The 21929-nt window shown below is 43.6% G+C and overlaps 1 protein-coding gene across 4 annotated transcripts in view; it reads left to right on the top strand.

The window, feature by feature from the left end:
• The window catches only part of dscaml1 (Down syndrome cell adhesion molecule like 1), a 564629-nt gene that overhangs the window by 340328 nt on the left and 202372 nt on the right, over positions 1 to 21929 (top strand). For all 4 annotated transcript variants that reach the window (XM_059638968.1, XM_048562212.2, XM_059638969.1 and 1 more), the window contains 3 exons: positions 11473 to 11751; positions 16121 to 16396; positions 19469 to 19765. In XM_059638968.1, the coding sequence (XP_059494951.1) occupies positions 11473 to 11751; positions 16121 to 16396; positions 19469 to 19765 (852 nt within the window). The remainder of the gene's footprint in view (positions 1 to 11472; positions 11752 to 16120; positions 16397 to 19468; positions 19766 to 21929) is intronic.

Below are 21929 nucleotides of genomic sequence, written 5' to 3' on the forward strand. Positions count from 1 at the left end.
TAGGTTCATTCTGAAAACAGGGGGCATGGGATTCAGGAAAATTTGGCTGTCTAGATGCAAAAATGCCTGTTCAATGGAAGACAGAGGGTCGTAGTAGATGGAAAGAATTCAGCCTGGAGCTCAGTGACCACACTTGTAATACTGTATTCAGTTCTGGTTGCCTCATTATAGGAAGGATGTGGAAGCTTTAGAGAGGGTGCAGAGGAGATTTGCCAGGATGCTGCCTGGACTGGAGGACAGGTCTCATGAGGAAAAGTTGTGGGATCTAGGGCTTTTTTCATTAGAGCGAAGAAGGACGAGAGGTGACTTGATAGAGATGTATAAGTCAATGAGAGGCATAGATGGAGTGGATAGCCAGACAGTTTTTCCCAAGGCAGAAATGACTATCACGAGGGGGCATAATCATAAGGTGATTGGAGAAAAGAATAGGGGTGATGTCAGAGGTAGGTTCTTTACACAGAGAGTGGTGGGCGTGTGGAATGCGCTGCCGCTAGTGGTAGTAGCGTGAGATACACTAGGCACATTTAAGTGACCTTTGGATAGGGACATGGATGATAGTATAATGTAGAGTATGCAGGGTAGTTTGATCTTAGAGTAGGATAACAGGTCGGCACAACATCGTGGGCCGAAGGGCCTTTACCCTGCTGTATTGTCTCATGTTCTATGTTCTCCTGTATTTCCCAAACACAAGGGTGCAAACCACCAACCCAGGGACTAACCACAAAGTTACTGCGTTGAGCACTAGTGAATCTGCACAACTGATCCTGACACAGGCACGCGCGCGCGCAAACACAGAGGCACACACAGAGGCACCCAAACACAGACAGAGACACAAATGCAGACACAGCGACACACACTTGGAGACACACTCACACACACTCACACGCACAGAGGCACACACACAGACACCCAAACCCAGACAGAGACACACACACATGCAGACACATATGCGCGCGTGCACACACACTCACACGCACAGAGGCACACACACAGACACCCAAACACAGACAGAGACACACACACACACACACACACACACACACACACGGAGGCACACAGATATACACACACACACAGACACACACACAGATACAAACACACACACACACACACACACACACACAGCGTAGTCCACAATGCGTTGCGTCACTCATTTTCAAACTGCAATGTCTTCCTCCACAGTTTATTTAGTTTAAAGCAGTACCTTCTCCCGTATTTTAGTTCACAGGCCGAAACTAAAATTAAGTGATTGTTACAGAACCTAGAGTTTTACTCTTTCTCAGTGACATAAAGCTCAAATGATGTAAAGCACAGAGAGAGGCCACTCATCCCAGCATGTCTGTGTGAGGGTTAGTGCTCCAAACAAATATCTCCTCCTGTTAATCATTTAATATCAAAGTATTCTTCTATTTGTTTCTTCCTCATTTGTTTATCTGACTTTAGAACTGGAATTAGAATTAGGCTTCATTGTCATTGGTACTCAAGTACAAGGAGAAAGGAAAAATTTTACAACGTTGCCATTCATGTCACCATCTTAGGTATAAAATTCTAGTTAAAAAGTAGAAAAATAGAAAAATAAGCCAGAAGTTCAACATTACAGTTGAAATAGTAAATGAGAGGTAAAGTTAGAAATTCCAAATTACAGTCCTTTAGCTGTAGACCTGCAGTTGCTATGAATTAATCTGTGCTGTGTATCTCTTAGGGAAGGATAGCATAGTGATTATGCTGTCGGAAAAATAATCCGGAGCCTAGACTAAGAAAGCAGAGACATGAGTGTAAATCCCATTTAAGTAGAATAAATTAGATCGAATGAAGAGTTTGTACCATTTGGGAACTATGTAACCACTGAATTGCCATTAAAAACCTTTCGGATCCACTCGTTCTCTTCAGACAAGGACCCAGTCTGGCCTTTGTAGACTCCAGTCAATCCACAGCTGTGTGACAGACTCTCAACTGTCCTTAAGAGTAGCTGAGCTAACACGTTACAAACCTGTGGTAATTAGGGATGGGCAATAAGTGTTGACCCTGCTAGTGGTGCCCACACCCTGTGAATGATTCAAAAGAAAACTAGCCCCTGTTGAGATAATGGGAACTGCAGATGCTGGAGAATCCGAGACAACAAAGTGTGGAGCTGGATGAACACATTCACAATGTGGACTTCACAAGCTTCAAAATCTCCCCTTCCCCCACCGCATCCCAAAACCAGCCCAGTTCTTCCCCTCCCCCCACTGAATCATTTAACCAGCCCAGCTCGACCCCTCCCCCCACTGCATCCCAAAACCAGCCCAGCTCTTCCCCTCCCTCCACTGCATCCCAAAACCAGCCCAGCTCATCCCCTCCCCCCACTGCATCACAAAACCAGCCCAGTTCTTCCCCTCCACCCACTGCATTCCAAAACCAGCCCAGCCTGTCTCTGCCTCCCTAACCTGTTCTTCCTCTCACCCATCCCTTCCTCCCACCTCAAGCCGCAACTCCATTTCCTACCTACCACCTCATCCCGCCTCCTTGACCTCTCCGTCTTCCCTCGACTGACCTATCCCCTCCCTACCTCCCCACCTATACTCTCCTCTCCACCTATCTTGTTTTCTCTCCATCTTCGGTCCGCCTCCCCCTGTCTCCCTATTTATTCCAGTTCCCTCTCCCCATCCCCCTCTCTGATGAAGGGTCTAGGCCTGAAATGTCAGCTTTTGAGCTCCTGAGATGCTGCTTGGCCTGCTGTGTTCATCCAGCTCCACACTTTGTTATCTTAGCCCCTGTGGTAGTGAGTTTCACACCTGAGTCAATTAAGTTATATTCTTCTATAAAAGGCCTGTTGGGGCAGGGGAGTGGAGGCATTGTGATGTGATACTTTAAAGGCAGAGATTTTAATCTGATGTCAATTGTTACATTCTGCCAACGGGATCTAATGTCTTAGGCTATGACTTGAGGATAGTTTGAAGCAGCAGAAATGGGAATGAGATGTATTACACTTATCTCCCAGTGAATGTTATGCGTAATTAGTTTCAATTCAAATTAGAATAGAATAGTATTTACTCTCAAATGCGCTCAAATGAGGACCATGAAAAATTTGTTCCGTTACCACCTTGGATCCATCTTAGGTACAGGGTACCTATGTACAGAATGCTTAAGTGTTTGTTACAGAATTGAAAGAGTTTCAAAAAAAGTCTAGCATCAGAATATAACATTTTAAAAATTACTCTAATTACTCAAAGTCCAGAATAAGAATAAAAAATATCTTTAAAATGTACTCAAATTACAGTCTGTGCCCACCAGCTTCAGAACTCGAAATCTTGCTGCCTCCTCATGCTGACCTCCGGCCTGCGTCTGCAACTCATCTCCCAGGCCGGCCAGGACTCAGACTGCCTCCTACACCAGGTTCTGGCCCACGATTCGCCTCCAGGTCTCTCTGGGGAGTGGCAATCTCGTGCATTTGTAGAAAAGGAGAGAGCTCTGTATTTTTAACAGGAGATTCTGATCAGGGCTTCTTCCAGAAATACACAGGCATATTTCCGATCTGGCAGGTCTCTTGCTTATTTTTATTCACACATAGGATTTGGACGTCGCTGCCTGAGCCGGGATTTATTGTTTGGGGTTTGTGTCAGGAATGGGGCTGTTGGGTCCCAGGAGAGGGAGCAGTTCTTAACTGAGGGAACTGGAATGTGAGTGATCGAGATGTAGTGTAGTTGAGGATATGAGAATTAAGTATGGAATCAGCTGAACAGTCACTCAAGAGCTAGACTACACATTTAATAGTCTGATGTTTCCCAAGCATTAGTAGGAGACAAAGGCCTAGTGGTATTATTGTTAGGTTATTAATCCTGGGGACATAGGTTCGAATCCTGCCATGGTAAATGGTGAAATTTGAATTAATTTTCAATTTCAAAGAAATGTGGAAGAGCCTAAAGATGACCATGAATCCACTGTCAATTGTCAGAAAAACCCATTTGGTTCACTTAATGTCCTTTCGGGAAGGAAAATGCCATCCCTACCCAATCTGGCTAATATGCAACTCTAGACCCACAGTAATGTGGGTTGACTGTTAACCGCCTTCTGGGTAATTATGAATATGCAGTAAATTCTGGCCCAGCCAGAGATGTCCTCATCATGTGAATGAATTAAAAAAAATGTTGCTTGGTTTCATTAGAACCTTGCAAATTCTCTGAGTAAAATGGATGCTTACGAAGGATCCTTAGGGTATAGGATTTGCTGAGCAGAATCTTCAGTTTTCTTAGCAACTCCCTCAGATTGGGCTATGATGGGGATCCCACAGGGTCCTCGTGTACAATTCCCAACTAACCCTGGAACCATGAGCGATGGCCATCAGAAATTCCAAGCCAATGTTTTACCAAACCTTCTGTGGGTTTTGTACTTTCATGTTCAAGACAGGAACATGACATGTTGGCAGCTGCTGATTTCCAAAGTCATTTTTAAAATTTTTAAAAATAACATTTGCAATGTGCTAGCAGCACGGTTTTGACGGCAAAATGTATAAATCTCTACGCTTCCAGTTACAACGAAAGTAAAGAAGAAACAGATATCAAAAAGCCTCTGTGTGTGTCAGTGATTTTGTAGCACCCTAGGAATAAATCCCACATCCAGCACACTTATTTTCTGGGATCACAGCTCACACTCACCTGTGGCCTCAGATCCTTGTGAATTGTTCCTGGTGGGAAGAACATCAACAGTGAAGTCCAATTGCTATGAAACTTAGACAGGAATAGAATTGAAACAGAGGATTGTAGGTGCTGTCACTTTAAGGAGAGCTTGCAGGCAACAAGGGACTGCCCAATCATTTCTGCTTCTGGGGAAGCAAAATACTGCACTCCCGGCTGGGAAGAAGAGTCTATCCAGTAACAGCCGGGACTGGAGGGAGACGCTGAATAGACTGGGGCTTTTTTCACTGGAATGTTGGAGGCTGAGATGTGACCTTATAGAGTTTTATAAAATCATGAGGGGCGTGGATAGAGTCAAGGACTTTTTCTCAGGGTGAGGGAGTCAAAATTAGAGGGGCATAGCTTCAAGGTGAGAGGGAAAGATTTAAAACGGACCTAAGGGGAAATTTCTTCACACAGAGGTTGGTGCGTGTATGGAATGAAGTGCCAGAGGAAGTGGTGGAGGTGTATAGAATTACAACATTTAAAAGGCACCTGGATGGATATGTGAATAGGAAGGACTCAGAGGGATATGGGCCAAATGCTGGCAAATGGGACTAGGTCAGATTGGAATGTCTGATCGACGCAGATGAGTTGGACGGAAAGGTCTATTTCCATGCTGTATGACTCTGTGACTCTATAACAGCCAGGATAAAAAAAAACTTCTTTTCCACTAAATAAAACTGAAAGAACTGCAGATGCTGCCAGACTTGTTGGGCTTTTCCAGCAACTTTGTTTTTGTTCCTTTTTTTTCACAGTTTACTTTCACATTTCCAAGTCCGCAGCCATTTTCCTACCAAATTACAGTTTGCTGGGACATAAGAGCTGAAACTGTCAAAAACACAGAGCTTGATAAAACTACCAACCAGACCTAAAATAACCTCTGTCCATCTGGAAGTCTAGAAAAGTTGAAATAAACTGTTCAAATGTTCAGGTAGCGACCCTGCAAAAAAAGCACATGTTTCTGAATCGAAAAGCAAGCCATTAAATTGCAAACAGCAATGAAAAGGCTCTTACAGACTGAGGTCGTCAGGTCGATTTGTTAGCATCTAGTAAAATTATGGTCAACTCTCAAAGATCAATTATGGCTGAAGTTCAACTTCAGAATTTTCTGTACGTGTTTTTTCATCAACAGGATGTGGGTGTCGCTGCTAGGCCAACATTTATTGCCCACCCCTAATTGCCCAGAAGGCAAATAAGAGTCAACCACATTGCTGTGGATCTGGCGTTACATGTAGACCAGACCAGGTAAAGATGGCAGTTTCCTTCCTGAAAGGTCTTTAGTGAACCAGATTTTATTTTACTTTCAATTGGCAATGGATTCATAGTCATCATTAGACTGTCCCCAGAATATTACCTGGATCTCTAGATTGGCAGTCCAATGATAATACCATGTCCCTTTCTCTTTGTATCACAACGAGAAGCAGTGATTACTCCTATTGTGACTAGAAGGTTGTCTAAGACATAGCACGACAAAAATATCCCAAAACATAAGTTCTGAAAGTGCACAGCAGCCTCCAACAAATGTTGCCATAACTAAAGCTGGATGGATGTGCAGCCATCAATACATTTCAGAGAGTTGTAAATATATTTCTATTGGTCAATGTAATGTTATTTTGTTTTACTGTCATGTAACGTTTGATTCTTTAAGGGGAAACATTTGCTTTGATAGAAGGGGGCTGTTGTGATGTGATAACATTACACCTTTAAGGGGCATATCTTAAACTGTTTCAATCATTATCTATCTTAACAAGATCTGATGTATTAGTTCCATGACTTTGACAGCAGTATGAAGTAGCAGGATGGGAATAAGATGTATTATACTTAGATCCTAGTGGACCTTACCTGTGTTCAGTTTTATCTTCAAATAAAGAACTAACAATATTACTTCACCAATCCCTATGTGTAATTGATACATTTAGGTAATGGAGAGTGTAACTGAGCCAGGGAAATAATATGTGAATTATACAATAAACATGTCAAAAAAAGATAATTAATAGGGTACATATGTTACTGTACTTTGTCATCATATTTTACAGAGATAAGGCCTTAAATTGGAAGAAGTCCAAGGTCATGATGTATTCTCTCAATGGGTGTTCATGCAGTACAGAGAGACCTTAATGTAGTCTGTCAGAATGAAGAGCCATGCTGTCTCTCCACATGGGCTTAGCGATATAGTAGGGGGCTGGTGTTAAACAGTGAGGCAAAATCCAACAGAAATGTTTAACGATTCAGACAGAGCTGTGTTTGATTTGAGGTAACCCGGTATATGACACGATTACACCCTCTCTCTCCTTCCACCAATTCAGACATATGGAACCCTGGTGAACGTCCCATGAAGTTTCACACAGTGGGTCGGAGGATATTCTGTTTTTGAATAAGAGCACATTATGTTGAAAACGTGACTATGCTGTGTGGTCCTAACAAAGCATGAAATACAGCTCCTCACCTGCTGGGCTTCAGAATACGGACTCTCTCCCTGCACTTTGTAAAGCTAATCCAAACAGTCAATTTGCCCCTCCAATCTCCCAAGCACACCTTTACCACTGTACCCTCTCCCTGTAGCTTCTCAATTTCTTCCTGCTGTACCAGTATCTGATCCAATAAACATCTTTGTGCATTCTATCCCTCTCTCTGATACATGAGGTAATTTCTTGCCTGGATTATTGGTGAAATTAATAGTTAGTAATTGTTTTTGTGGGTGCCTCACTCATTTTAATGCATTGGCTTCGAAATCAGGAATCCCCATGCCCCAAAGCTGTTACCTTGTACGATCAAATGCCTTAGGAGAGAATTGTTTTCCTGATTTTGTGCGCAATAATTGGAATGTACGAAAAATGAGGCAGTTATGTTGTAGCCACAGAAACTCACTTTCCTGCATGTGCAATATTTTCAGATACAGCTGTGCAATCTTTTTTTCTCTCTGAGATGGCTATGCTTTGAGCTTGTGCTGAAACAAAACACTAATATTTTGACAAATAAAGCTACTAGCAAGCCTCAGATAGTTCTATTGCCGTAATAACAATCCTCACCATAAAATAAATATTCAAAACACAATTAAAAATGCATTTTCTATTTTGGCTTGATCTGTGTTCTTCCCTATTTTCTTTCTTTCTTGGAGAGAAAGGTTTTCACTGCAGCAGTGTTGGTAAGTAAATGGAAGGCACACAAGATAATTGACAAGAAAATCCAGGGGAGAAAGGAGGAGAGCTTTTTCATGCGTCAGGTTGCTATGATTTGCAATGCATTGCATGAAAGGGAGATTAGAAGCAGATTCAATAATAATTTTCAAAATGAATTGAATATTTGTTTACAGAGATATGTACAGAGATATAGAGAGGGGCATGGATAGGGTGAATAGACAAGGTCTTTTCCCCTGGATAGGGGAGTCCAAAACTAGAGGACACAGCTTTATGTCGAGAGGGGAAAGATATAAAAAGGGTCTAAGAGGTAACTTTCTCACACAGAGGGTGGTGTTTATATAGAATGAGTTGACAGAGGAAGTGCTGGACACTGGTATAATGACAACATTTGAAAGGTGTTTGGATGGGTATACAAATAGGAAAGGTTTAGAGGGATACGGGCCAAATGCTGGCAAATGAGGACTAGATTTATTTAAGATATCTGGTCGGCATAGACGAGTTGGATGGAAGGATCAGTTTCCTTATTTAATATCTCTATGACTCTATAACTCTGCACATTGTTCCTTTCCAAATAACTGACTCACCCTCTTTCAAATACCTTGATTGAACCCACCTCCATCACGGACTGAGGCAGTGCTTTTTAGACCCTAACTGCATGCTACAGAAAAACATTTTCCTCATGTCAATTTTTAATAGTCTACTGATTGCTTTGAATTTGTGCCACTTTGTTACTGTTTTCAATTTTGTCCCTTTTCCTTCGCTCTGGATTCTCCCCGGGTGGTAGAGCCCATTTCAAAACAGCAAAATAATTAGCGATTAGCTGCTGTCAGGCACTTTTGAGGCCCACTGTTTGTAAAAGCTCAAAGTATGAAGCATGGTGGATAAACTTACTCAGTGATAATGGGAACTGCAGATGCTGGAGAATCCAAGATAATAAAATGTGAGGCTGGATGAACACAGCAGGCCCAGCAGCATCTCAGGGGCACAAAAGCTGACGTTTTGGGCCTAGATCCTTCATCAGAGAGGGGGATGGGGTGAGGGTTCTGGAATAAATAGGGAGAGAGGGGGAGGCGGACCGAAGATGGAGAGAAAAGAAGATAGGTGGAGAGGAGAGTATAGGTGGGGAGGTAGGGAGGGGATAGGTCAGTCCAGGGAAGACGGACAGGTCAAGGAGGTGGGATGAGGTTAGTAGGTAGGAGATGGAGGTGCGGCTTGGGGTGGGAGGAAGGGATGGATGAGAGGAAGAACAGGTTAGGGAGGCAGAGACAGGTTGGACTGGTTTTGGGATGCAGTGGGTGGAGGGGAAGAGCTGGGCTGGTTGTGTGGTGCAGCGGGGGGAGGGGACGAACTGAGCTGGTTTTGGGATGCGGTGGGGGAAGGGGAGATTTTGAAGCTGGTGAAGTCCACATTGATACCATTGGGCTGCAGGGTTCCCAAGCGGAATATGAGTTGCTGTTCCTGCAACCTTCGGGTGGCATCATTGTGGCACTGCAGGAGGCCCATGATGGACATGTCATCTAGAGAATGGGAGGGGGAGTTAAAATGGTTTGCGACTGGGAGGTGCAGTTGTTTATTGCGAACCGAGCGGAGGTGTTCTGCAAAGCAGTCCCCAAGCCTCCGCTTGGTTTCCCCAATGTAGAGGAAGCCACACCGGGTACATTGGATGCAGTATACCACATTGGCAGATGTGCAGGTGAACCTCTGCTTAATGTGGAATGTCATCTTGGGGCCTGGGATGGGGGTGAGGGAGGAGGTGTGGGGGCAAGTGTAGCATTTCCTGCGGTTGCAGGGGAAGGTGCCCGGTGTGGTGGGGTTGGAGGGCAGTGTGGAGCGAACAAGGGAGTCACGGAGAGAGTGGTCTCTCCGGAAAGCAGACAGGGCTGGGGATTGAAAAATGTCTTGGGTGGTGGGGTCGGATTGTAGATGGCGGAAGTGTCGGAGGACACCAACCTCCGGATACAACGCATCATCCTCCGACACTTCCTCTACATTGGGGAAACCAAGCGGAGGCTTGGGGACCGCTTTGCAGAACACCTCCGCTCGGTTCGCAATAAACAACTGCACCTCCCAGTCGCAAACCATTTCCACTCCCCCTCCCATTCTCTAGATGACATGTCCATCATGGGCCTCCTGCAGTGCCACAATGATGCCACCCGAAGGTTGCAGGAACAGCAACTCATATTCCGCTTGGGAACCCTGCAGCCCAATGGTATCAATGTGGACTTCACCAGCTTCAAAATCTCCCCTTCCCCCACCGCATCCCAAAACCAGCCCAGTTCGTCCCCTCCCCCCACTGCACCACACAACCAGCCCAGCTCTTCCCCTCCACCCACTGCATCCCAAAACCAGTCCAACCTGTCTCTGCCTCCCTAACCTGTTCTTCCTCTCACCCATCCCTTCCTCCCACCCCAAGCCGCACCTCCATCTCCTACCTACTAACCTCATCCCACCTCCTTGACCTGTCCGTCTTCCCTGGACTGACCTATCCCCTCCCTACCTCCCCACCTATACTCTCCTCTCCACCTATCTTCTTTTCTCTCCATCTTCGGTCCGCCTCCCCCTCTCTCCCTATTTATTCCAGAACCCTCACCCCATCCCCCTCTCTGATGAAGGGTCTAGGCCCGAAACGTCAGCTTTTGTGCTCCTGAGATGCTGCTGGGCCTGCTGTGTTCATCCAGCCTCACATTTTATGATCTTGGATAAATTTACTGCTCATTGGGAGCTCAGGAACTAACCCCAGCTTGAGGAATGAAATAATCCCTAATTGCTTAAAGTTTAAATTGTTATGGACTTTGTCACATTAAAATGATACGTACTAATAGTCAAGAAAAATCCTCTTAGCTCCTATCATGGACACCGTGAATTAATTTTCAAGTTAAAACAACTATGACCTCTGGTGGAGCATCCTCCAATACTGCTGCTCACTGAGAAATGTTGGTAACATTCATTCATTGGATGGTTGGTCCAACATTAATTGCCCATCTCTAGTCACCCTTGAGAAGGTGGTGGTCAGCTGCCTTCTTCAACCATTGTCATTCATTTGCTGCAGTTACACTCTCTGTGCTGTTAGGGAGGGAATTCCAGGACTTTGACGCAGTGACACTGAAGAAATGGCGTTATATTTCCAAGTCAAGATGTGAGTGGCGTAGAAGGGAACTTGCAGGTGATGGTGTTTCCAAATACCTGCTGTCCTTGTCCTTCTAACTGAAGTGGTCGTGGGGTTGGAAGGGTCTTTGTAAGGAGCTTTGGTGAATTTCTGTGGAACATTGCATTTTAGTTGTGTTATTGATTCAATGCCATCCTGCAGAGTGCTTTGACAAAGGAGTGACACAGCTTGGCAACTAACTTTAAAGTTTAGAATTTGGAAACATTTGTGGTTAGTGCTGTGTTTTGAGGGGAACAATAAAGTATATACATCAAACAAATGGCAGGTGTTTGGACATTCAGCTTTGAGTGAGTTAAACATTGGATCAATCCCAATCCTTAATTCCATTCAAGGAAATGGAACACCTTTGTACTCACTGTATCACCAATTATTTTGCCCATCCTTTCTTCCCTCCTCTGTTTTTCCTATCCTTTAATGTAATGATCAATGAAATTGAAGTCGTAAAAAGTTTTGAGTGATGAATGCTGATTAGTTACCCTCTACCCACCATTTACTTGGTTTCTACCTGCAGATCCAATGGAATCAGCACCTACAGTGTTGGACAGTTTTCAGTCCAAAGAAGTTAAAACTGGAGAAACCATGGAGCTTCCATGCATCGCTTCAGGTTATCCAAACCCTGTGATCCGCTGGCTGAAAGACAACAGGCCGTTGCCAGTCGATAGCCGATGGACAAAGCGTATTACAGGCCTGACGATCAACAACCTACATGTGGAGGACAGCGGGATGTACATCTGCGAAGTGACAAACACCTTCGGCTCAGCGGAAGTTACCGAAATCATTAAAGTCATAGGTAAGATCTGCTCAGCTTTCTCTGCAGGCCACACGGTAAATGACCAGCAGAGAAGATTAAGAAGTGCCCTTCAAAATTGTGTACAGTATTGACAGAGTAAAGAAGGATATTGTACTTCCACTAGCTGGTATGTCAGAAACTAGAGGGTCACACTTTAACCTTGTCAGCAAGAGAGCTAGGAGTGAGATGAGGAGAATCATTTTTACTCAGAGATGTTCGGATTTAGAATGTGATGCCTGGGAGAATGCTGGACGGGGATTCCATAGGAGGTTTTAAAGGAGAGCTGGATATGTATTGAAAATGATCAATTTAGAGGACTACAGAGAAAGGGCTGGAGAATGGGATTAGCTGTGTAGATGTTTCGGGAGCCGGTAGAGACGTGATATCCTCCTTCTGTGCTGAAAAATTCTGTGATTTTGCACTTGTGTAATGGGAATTGAAGGAAAACTCTCTGGTGGCTTGGGACATGCCTGTCAAAAGAGGTAAAGGAAAATGGTTGTGGTTGTGAAGGTCAGTCAGCTCAGCTCGAGGACTTCCTCATGGTAGTGTCCTTCACCCAAGCATCTTCAGCTGCTTCATCAATAACCTTCCCTCCAGCATAAGGTCAGAAATGGAAACACTGGCTAATGATTGCGTAATGGTCAACAGCATTTGCAACTCTTCAAACACTCAAGCAGTCCATGTCCAAATGCAGCATGATCCGGACAATATCCAGGATTGCACAGACAGGTGGCAAGTAACACTTTCACAGTGTAAATATCAGTCAGTGACTATCACCATCAAGAGACAAACTGATCATTGCCCTTTGACATTCGATGGCATTGTCTTTCCCATTGAATTCCCCACTTTTCTCGTCCTGAGGGTTTGCATTGACCAGAAACTGAACTGAACCAGCTGCATAAACACAGTGGCAATAAGAGCAGGTCAGAGACTAGGAATCCTGCAGCAAAAAACTTGCCTGCTGACTCCCCAAAGCCTGTCCATCATCTACAAGTCACAAGGCAGGAGTGTGATGGAGTGCTTGTACTTGCCTGATGGGCACAGCTCCAACAAAACTCAAGAAACTTGACACCATCCATTATAAAGCAACATCTTTGACGAGCAAGATAATGGGAACTGCAGATGCTGGAGAATCCGAGATATAAAAATGTGGAGCTGGATGAACACAACAGGCCAAGCTGCATCTTAGGAGCACAAAAGCTGACGTTTCGGGCCTATACCCTTCTGATGAAGTCTTTCCACCATCGATGCTGATTAACAGTGGGTATAACAGAATGAGAGATGCGCTGTAGAAATTCACCAAAGTTCCTCAGACAGCACCTTCCAAACTCACAACCACTTCAAGTGAGAAGAACATTGACAGCAGTTACATGGGAACACCACCACCTGCGATTTCCTTTCCAAGTCACACACCATCCTGACTTGGAAATGCATTGCCTTTTGTTCAGAGTCTCTGGGTCAGCATTGTAGAACACTGTCACCAGTGGCATTGTGGGCCTACCTAACCAACTGGACTGTGGCGGTTCAAGAAGGCCGGAAAAGGTGCAGAAGAGATTTACCAGGATGTTGCCTGGAATGGAGGGAAGGTCTTAATAGCAGATTGAGAAAGCAAGGGCTTTTCTCTTTGGAATGGCTAAGGATGAGAGGTGACTTGACAGAGGTGTACAAAATGGTCAGAGGTATAGATAGAGTGGACAGCCAGAGACTTTTTCCTAGGGTAGCGGTAGCTATTGTGAGAGGGCATAATTTTAAAGTGAGTGCAGGTAGATATCGGGGAGAAGTCAGAGGTACGTTCTTTAATCAGAGAGTGGTAGGGGCGTGGAATGCATTGCAGGAGAGGGTAATGGAGTTGGCCTCACTAGGGGCATTTGAGCAGCTATTAGATAGGCATATGGATGATAGTATAAGGTAGGGGTGGAGGCTAGACAGACCTTAGGTTCAGGGTAAAAGTTTGGCACAACATTGTGGGCTGAAGGACCTGTACTGTACTGTTCTATGTTCTGTTTTCTATGTGCTAAGGCAGCTCGCTGCCAACCTCTCAAGGACAAATAGGGCTAGGCAATAAATGCTGGCCCAGCCAGTGATAACCACAGTCCCAGAAAGAATAGCAAAACATAAGTCTCTGTCCTTCTGTCTCACATTTGAGTTTAATAAGTATATCAGAAATCTGGTGTTTTGGTGTTTTTTTTTGCCCAAGGTGTCACATCCACTAAAAACGTAGGCCTGTACCCCTTGTGCGTTTGAACTGTTCTTAACATTCACTTTGAGACACTGAGGGGGAATTTATCCACCTTCATTAGCCTGAGGGGTCAGTGCATCGTCGGTTTCACTCTTCACTTTCAGAATCAGACCCACCCAAGTGCTGAGTTCTGAGGAAGGGTCACTGAACCCGAAACGTTAACTCTGATTTCTCTCCACAGATGCTGCCAGACCTGCTGAGCTTTTCCAGAAATTTCTGTTCTCTTTCTATCCAAATTTTGGATCGCTTCATTTGCCCAAACGCTGGACCCTTCCATCTCCCAATTGGCAGGCCTGACAATCTTACCAACATCGCTGCATAATTTGGAAATGCACAATATTTTGTTTTCAAAGTGCAAATGCAGTGCAATTTGAAAGGAAACAGGCAAAGATGCAGCTTGGACTTCGTTAAGCAGTTATCACAGGCCAACAGCAATCACATTGAAATAAAACTGACAAACGTTTGGATATCAGCAATGAATCAATGGGTAGGAATTTCCAACAAACTTAATTTACAAACATTCAGGCTTCTTGTTTGACAACATGTTAGCAGTCTTTGGAAGGAAAATCCACCATTAGCCAAAAAAAAAGTCTATTAGTAGATTTTGGCTCTGATACGTACAGGAAGGGAACAGGACTACGGGAGGAGATCAATTTAATACATTCCATCCAATGTGGGAGCAAAATTAACACGCTGTCCCTACACCCCCTTCCCTATTTCTTTTATCATTTCAATAAGGGAGGCAGAGGTGTGTTAGTGAGGCAGAACACAATGCAATATGTAGGAGATAAATTTTTAAATAAGTGGTTTAATATTTTATTTTAACAAATATGAGCAATTTGCTGGGACATCAGTGCAGGACACCGGCATCGCCATGATCCCTTTAGTGCTGGTGGATCATCCGACAGTGCTGACATGCCAAGTGCTCCAGAATTATGTGATGCGTTCTACAAAAGGAAGGTGGATTTCTCATCCTGACAGCTCGTGGTATTGTGTCTGTGACATATGAAAGTGAATGTTGCACTGGCTGTCATAATGTGAGGGATTACTGTAGACTGAAAAGCATTGTGCTGCGCCACCAGGTACTCATTGACATTGAAAGGGTCAGTGCTTTATGCTGGAAGACAGGAATAATGTAGGGATCATGGGTGGGTCACCATGACTGCGTCTACCTATGAGACAAAGTAGAATGTGAAGAGATTCTGGTGCACCAGAAAAAAACCAGCAGCACCCAGGAAGGCTGAATGGTCTGCATCTGTGCCATAAATTCATCACAGGATTCCTACCGTGCAGAACCAGGGTGTTCAGCCCATTGGGTCCATACTGACCATCCAAAGAGCATCCTACAAGACCTACCCCATCCCTGTAACTCTACATTGCCCATGGCTAATTGATCGAACCTGCACATCTTTGGACAGGGGGAGGAAACCGGAGCGCCTGGAGAAAACGGGGATAATGTGCAAACCATACACAGACAATTGTCGGAGGGTGGAATTGAACCCTGTGTAAGCACAGAGCCCCATGTAGTTCTGAATGTAGTTTTATGTCACTGGACTTTGATTGCTACTAAGTGCTTTAATCTAATTTGTAGAAATGAGATGCTCATTACAGAAATGGAAACCAAATAGTTTAAATGTACTCACACTTGTCAGATTTTCTGTCACACCCACCAGACTTGCCCACTGTTGGATTACATTACTACACTTTTATGTTCCTATCACTTCAATTTTCTCCATCAACAACTCCTTACTGTTGCGCAGGAATTTTTCCCAGCTATTGAACAAAGGCAGAGAGTGTTTCCCACTAATCTGCACAGCTGTGTATCCCTTGGCTACCAAAAATGATAAGTACAAATTCCTGAAGAAGACGGGGAGCAGGGAAAGAGGATGACTATGGCACCAATAAGATTGGTGTGTAAAAGAGCTAGCACAGATTTATAGGGCTGAATAGCCTCCTCCCATGCGTTGTTCAATGATGAGTTTGTTTATATTCCATCACGAATGTTGGATTTGAACTCGAGGGTGTACAATCAGAAAATGGCACCTGTAGGTGTGTGAGACACTGATATATTCAATTGCTATACTCAACTGAAGTCATCATCTTTGCTTTGTATTTCTGCTCCTTTTGCAGATCCACTGCGGGTAACAGTGACTCCAAAGAAACTGAAAACTGGAATTGGCAGCACTGTCATTCTGTCGTGCAGTGTGCTGGGTTCTCCTGAGTATGTCATCAGGTGGTACAGGGACACTGAGCTCATCGTCCCTGATGGTTACATCTCTGTCCGAGGGAGCAATAACGACACTTTGCTGATTACATCTGCCCAGAAGAGTCACTCGGGAGCCTACCAGTGCTTTGCCAGCAGGAAATCCCAAACTGCACAGGACTTCTCCATCATCGTGTTAGAAGGTACAGACTTCTCAAAAAGAAGCCAAGGCGCAACGATCAAATATTTTTCTTTAATTCATTTTTGGGATGAGGGCAACAATGACTAGGTTGGCATTAGTTACCCAGCCTCTAATTGCCCTTCTTGAAACCACCACAGCCCATGTGGTTGTGGGAACACCCACAATTCTGCCAGGGAGAGATTTCCAAGATGTTGTCCCAGCGACAGGGAAGGATCATGAGCATTATTCCAAATCAGGTTGGTGTGTGTAACTCCGAGAGGAGATCGCAGATGTTGCTGTTCCCATCATCAACCACTGGCATGGAGCAAATCCCCTCAAAATATATTCAGAAGGCAGACCAGATCCTCACTTCTTTATTTTAAAGGCAAGTGTGAGGCACTGAGTTCCAGATGCAATTCGATTGGTCGAACTACTCAAAGTTAAACAAAACACACATTATTTTTACACTATAGTTAAAATACAGACAAAATTTTAAAAAATCAAAGAATTGACTTAGCTGGAACTTCTTTCGAAATGCTTAACAAAATAATAGATGCATTAACCACTATGAATAACTGTTCTAATATCGTAACATTCCCATAAATGCACTCTTGGCAAAGGCAAGTTCAATAAAATAAATTTTCTCACACACAATTCTCCAGTCCGGGAGGAAAAACGTCATGAGAAAGCTGTGCAAGAGAGAGGCAGTAACAGGGACAGATGTATTACTATTTCTAAACTTAGCTTCAAGAACCCAGCAACAACTGCTACTGAAAAACTAAAACTAAAAATCCTGGTTCTGTAGGAGCTTGACCGTACCCATTCAGGCTGCTTCTATTGTTGTAACCTTTATAAAAATAATCCCAAGGCCTCACAATCTGTTTACTTTATGGGCTTTGAATAGACCAGCTGGCAGCTCTGATTTCAATTTCCGTTCACAAAAAAAATCACCAGGACAAAATACCCCTCTTACAGCCCATAGCATCATCACACCACATCCTATCCAACCCAGGACGCGTTTGAGCATGTTCAGCAAAAGTTTCTAATTGAAGACAAGGGGATAGCACCTTTCTGAACATTAGAGGCATATGTGGCATGGGAAATCAGATGCCTTATATTGGCATTGTAAAAATTCACTTCAGAGAATAGGCATAGCCCACTGCTCTTACCCCCAATTGGTGGAAACTGGCCAAGGCGGGGAATAGAATGGTGATGTAGTTGGGGATGGGGTATGTTGTTGTTGATCCTGAAATGGAGCTAGGAGGTTATGCTGCTTCTTTTTCTCCCTGATCTGGCTGACAGAAATTGGAAATTTTGGACACATCAAGGTCATCGGCTAAATGTTTTTCTGTGAATGAGACACAGGATGATGTTACCTGTGCCAGAGGCCATTCTTAACATTGAGCAGAGCCAGCTTTCCCAAACAGGCTGAACTGTATAGACAGGGCAAGGGTTCAGGAAGGACATGGTGAATGAGGAAGAGGCTGGAGTAGGATGCAGAAGGTAAATTTATTTATTTTTTGTGAGGGGTTACGATATCTGCAGAACTGTTGAATCACTTACCAGAGCCTTTTCTCTCATGCTTTATCTCACAGTCAGACTGTCAATAAGCCTGTAAACGACATGCTCATGATATCGTCACTCAACTGGCATGTGACCTGAATGTATAAAGGTCTCAATCTCAATCTTACCCCAGGACCACTTGAAGCATGACCGTCTACTGGAAGCATGTTCCTCTGTTGTATTGTAACATTTTTAGGATGCTCTGGGGTAGCATACTGTAAATTGAGCCCTACTCAATTTTCATACTTAATGTTAAAGTTTTTTTTAAGGTAAGCGCAGTGCACCAATTTACCTGACTTCCCTAGCAAGTTGATAGAAAGACCAGGTTTCTGTACTGACTAAGAGTTATTATATATTGCAAGTAATTATATTATAGCCACAGATAAACAGATAAAAATTACTTGTATAAAACACAACTAACTAAATCGCTAATCGCCTTATAATCTCCTCCTTACACACACAGACACAGATAAACAAATGGGAAAAATAGGTTATTGGCAGAAATAGAAAACATTGATAGTCAGTTTTGTGGTATTTTCTTCCCTGATTCCAGTTTTGTGATGACCCTGCTTTGGCTGCTCAGGCCTATAGTATTCAATTGTCTTTCACTGGAAACTTCCAATTATTTGAAGTAAGTACAGAGCAACTTATTCATGTGCAAAATGTCTCTAACTTCAAAAGGCACAGTTCACAGCAACTGCTACAGAAAAGTGAACTGGTTTTCTTAAAATTAAATTGAGTTTCTTACTGCAGAGAACAGGCAGCTTCTGCTAGGGAGACCAATAGCACATTCGTCTGAGTCTTTCTCTCCCTCTCTCTCGCTTATAACTTATTTCCTATTCCAAACTGCTCAGCTAACTGAGAACGAGTCAGCTTCACTGGTAAATAGTCCCTTGGCTCCTGATAGTCTGCACATTGTAAGAACTCACAATCACACAAAAACAAGTTCACAATAGGTATCAAATTCCTTCCTGTGAAATTATGCAGCCATCTGGTAAATCCGCTTTTTTTAGCAACAGTTCTTTTTTTCTCCTTGCAGTCTACTGTTTTTGTAGACACAAAATTAAAATATATGGTTCTTACAATAGTGTAAAATTAGCCCACCACTAATGTGCCTAAAGAATGTAATAGTTAATTGTAACAAATATCTGTTGGACTCTTCAATACCATGATATCCCGTGCCTAGTTTCTTTGCTATGGGAGATATTATAAACATTGCTACATTAGATAATACACCATGTTACAGGGCAAACCCACATTATTTTCCCTTTACAACTGCTAACATAACTGACCCAGGAGTATTCCTGGTAATACAAAGTCTTACACTCTTCCTGAAATCCATTTGTCAGAACAAACAGGCAAGGTTCTGTTTTGTGTTTTGATTAAAAAAAATCAATGACTGCAATTGGACACTGACGTCATGAACACATTTCTGTAGATTTTCCTAAAGGCTGCTCCATTCATGAAGAAGGGGCAACAAATTTATCCATTCCTTTGATTTACTTTAGCTCTCTGTTACCCTTCCCTGCAGACGGAACACCCCGGATCATTTCATCCTTCAGTGAAAAAGTGGTGAACCCGGGTGAGCAGTTCTTCCTCATGTGCACTGCCAAGGGTGCCCCTCCGCCTACCCTCACCTGGACACTGGACGATGAGTTGATCGTCAGAGATAGCAGCCACCGGACTAACCAGTACACGCTGACAGATGGCACCGCCGTTAGCCACATGAATGTCACCAACCCACAGATCAAAGATGGAGGGGTTTACCGCTGCGCAGCAAGAAACCTGGTCGGCAGCGCCGAATATCAAGCGCGAATAAACGTAAGAGGTGCCTGTCTACTTTTCAATATCCGATAGGATAATTTCTGTTGTGAAGTGTGTTGTGTTAACTGCTTATTTCATTCCAAGCTTATGTTTGTTTGATCTTTCTTCAAAGAGCTGCATTCCCTCCTTAAATAAATAATCATGCGAATGCATTCCTGTCTTTGGTGATGGGATAATTTCCTCCCATGTTCGCGTTGGGGTCGCATTTCCTTCCCCGCTCAGCTCCCAGAGCCATGGGTGATACACCTCATGATCTGAGTCAGGCACTGTCTTTGCTCTTGAGTGTCATCAACCGGAAACGTGTATGACACTTAGAATTGTCGGCAAGGAAATAGACCTAACCTCTAGAGAAATGGTGACATTCAAACTGAGAGCTTGGGAGACATGATTTTGCTCAGGGTGTTTCAATCTCTTGCTGGATGTGAACTCAGAATCCACTTCCACCTACAGAGAGAGTTATGCACCTTTACCATCTCCAAGTTCTGAGTGCTCATAGAAAGGATTTAAATAGTTGGCACGACAGCAGTTGGCACAGTAAACCCCAGTTTGAATGCTCCATTCCTAAGGCTACTTTTATGATCTAAGAGCCCATATGTATCTCAAGAGGCTTTCCTTAGATTAGAACCAGACATGCCAGCAAAAGATTAACCCTATTTATTTTTGCTGGACCAATCGAGGGTATCCATTACCCAAAACACCTTGCTTTTTACACGGCCTATAGCAGGCACTCGTGAGAGAGATAGGAAACCTTTATATTGTCACCACTTGCAGTAATGTAGCACCCAGAATAAATGAACGCCAGTTAAGCCTGGTTAAGAATGACTGGCATGAATTTTCATCATGGGCTCTTCCATTCATCTGTGAAGTTGACATTAGAACACTACATTTGACACTGCCATTGGTTAAAGAAACTTTCAACCAAAATACACAATTAACTATAGCCTTAAAACTGAGGATTAATTTACACCTACAACTAGAGTGAAGACACGGTGCTATAGAAATGGATTATCACTGCCCCCAATTTGTATGTGTAACATAAGCCCAATGGGTCAACTTTTGGTCACTAATGTCCCACAGCTGAAAGGTATAAGAATGACATCCAACCCAAAATTAGGTCAGCAGATATCTCATGCATCCCTTGCAATTGCAGAAACCCAGCGGTTAGGCCAATTCTCTATGTAACTCCTGCTTTAGGAAACCTGGGGAAAATCTGCGTGCCACGGAGGCAATACAGGCCTCAGGCTTGTTCTGGTCAACTTGAGCCACATGGTTTCAGGCCCAGGGACTGACCATGGTAGAAAAGGTGAGTTGTTCCATTTAGAACAATCCATGTCGAGCTCAGAGGGCCTTTCCTCTTAGCTCTACAGGCTCGTCTCCTGTAGGCACCTTTCTAAGGATTTCCACTGTTCATTGGGCTGTGAATGTTACTGGAACCAGCTTCACAAGCCATTGGTCTGGAGTTTTTCAAAACAAATTTGACAAGCCTGTGGTTTGAATTTTAATTTTTGTTCATGTTGTGTACACTATATGCTTGGGTTCCCCTCCACCTCCTTTATGGTTTATCGCACACAGTCATGTTTTAGCAAGCAGCGCATTTAAAGAGGCACTGTCCCATTTTGATGCCTTAAATGGAATTTTAATTTAATTTTGCTTGAAGTTTTGATTTTTTTTCCCCTGACTATTGTACTGGGGAAGTGTGATTACTTCAAGCATGTTCGGGGGATCATTATCTTGGATCTTTCAAGGGTAATTGCATTCCTGAGAGGTGCAAGTTAATTCCTCAATTGCAGTGGACTAATTAATGCTTCCAACCTGCCAACTGCGATAAACTGACAGACCAAATTTCCTTGTAGCTTTTTGATGATTATTACTAAAACAAATGAATAACACAACAATTGGATCTTGGAAGGCCCAAATTTTCTTTGTTGTACTGAATGAGGGGTCTCCCAGTGATTTTGTTTGATCAGTAAAATCACCAACTCCCTGAACACCCGAAGGAATCCAGTCGCGATACACTTACTGTCCCTGCATTGAGCTGCTTTGTCCTTGCAATCTGGTCTTCTCTCAAAGTCTTCCATCACTTGTTCACTGTTCAAGAAAAGCTGTCACTTAATACAACCGCCCCTGCAGTGCGTTTGTAACTTGCAGTACACCACACTCATCATTGA

Source organism: Stegostoma tigrinum, chromosome 32 (genome assembly GCF_030684315.1).
Source record: "Stegostoma tigrinum isolate sSteTig4 chromosome 32, sSteTig4.hap1, whole genome shotgun sequence".
NCBI lineage: Eukaryota > Metazoa > Chordata > Chondrichthyes > Orectolobiformes > Stegostomatidae > Stegostoma > Stegostoma tigrinum.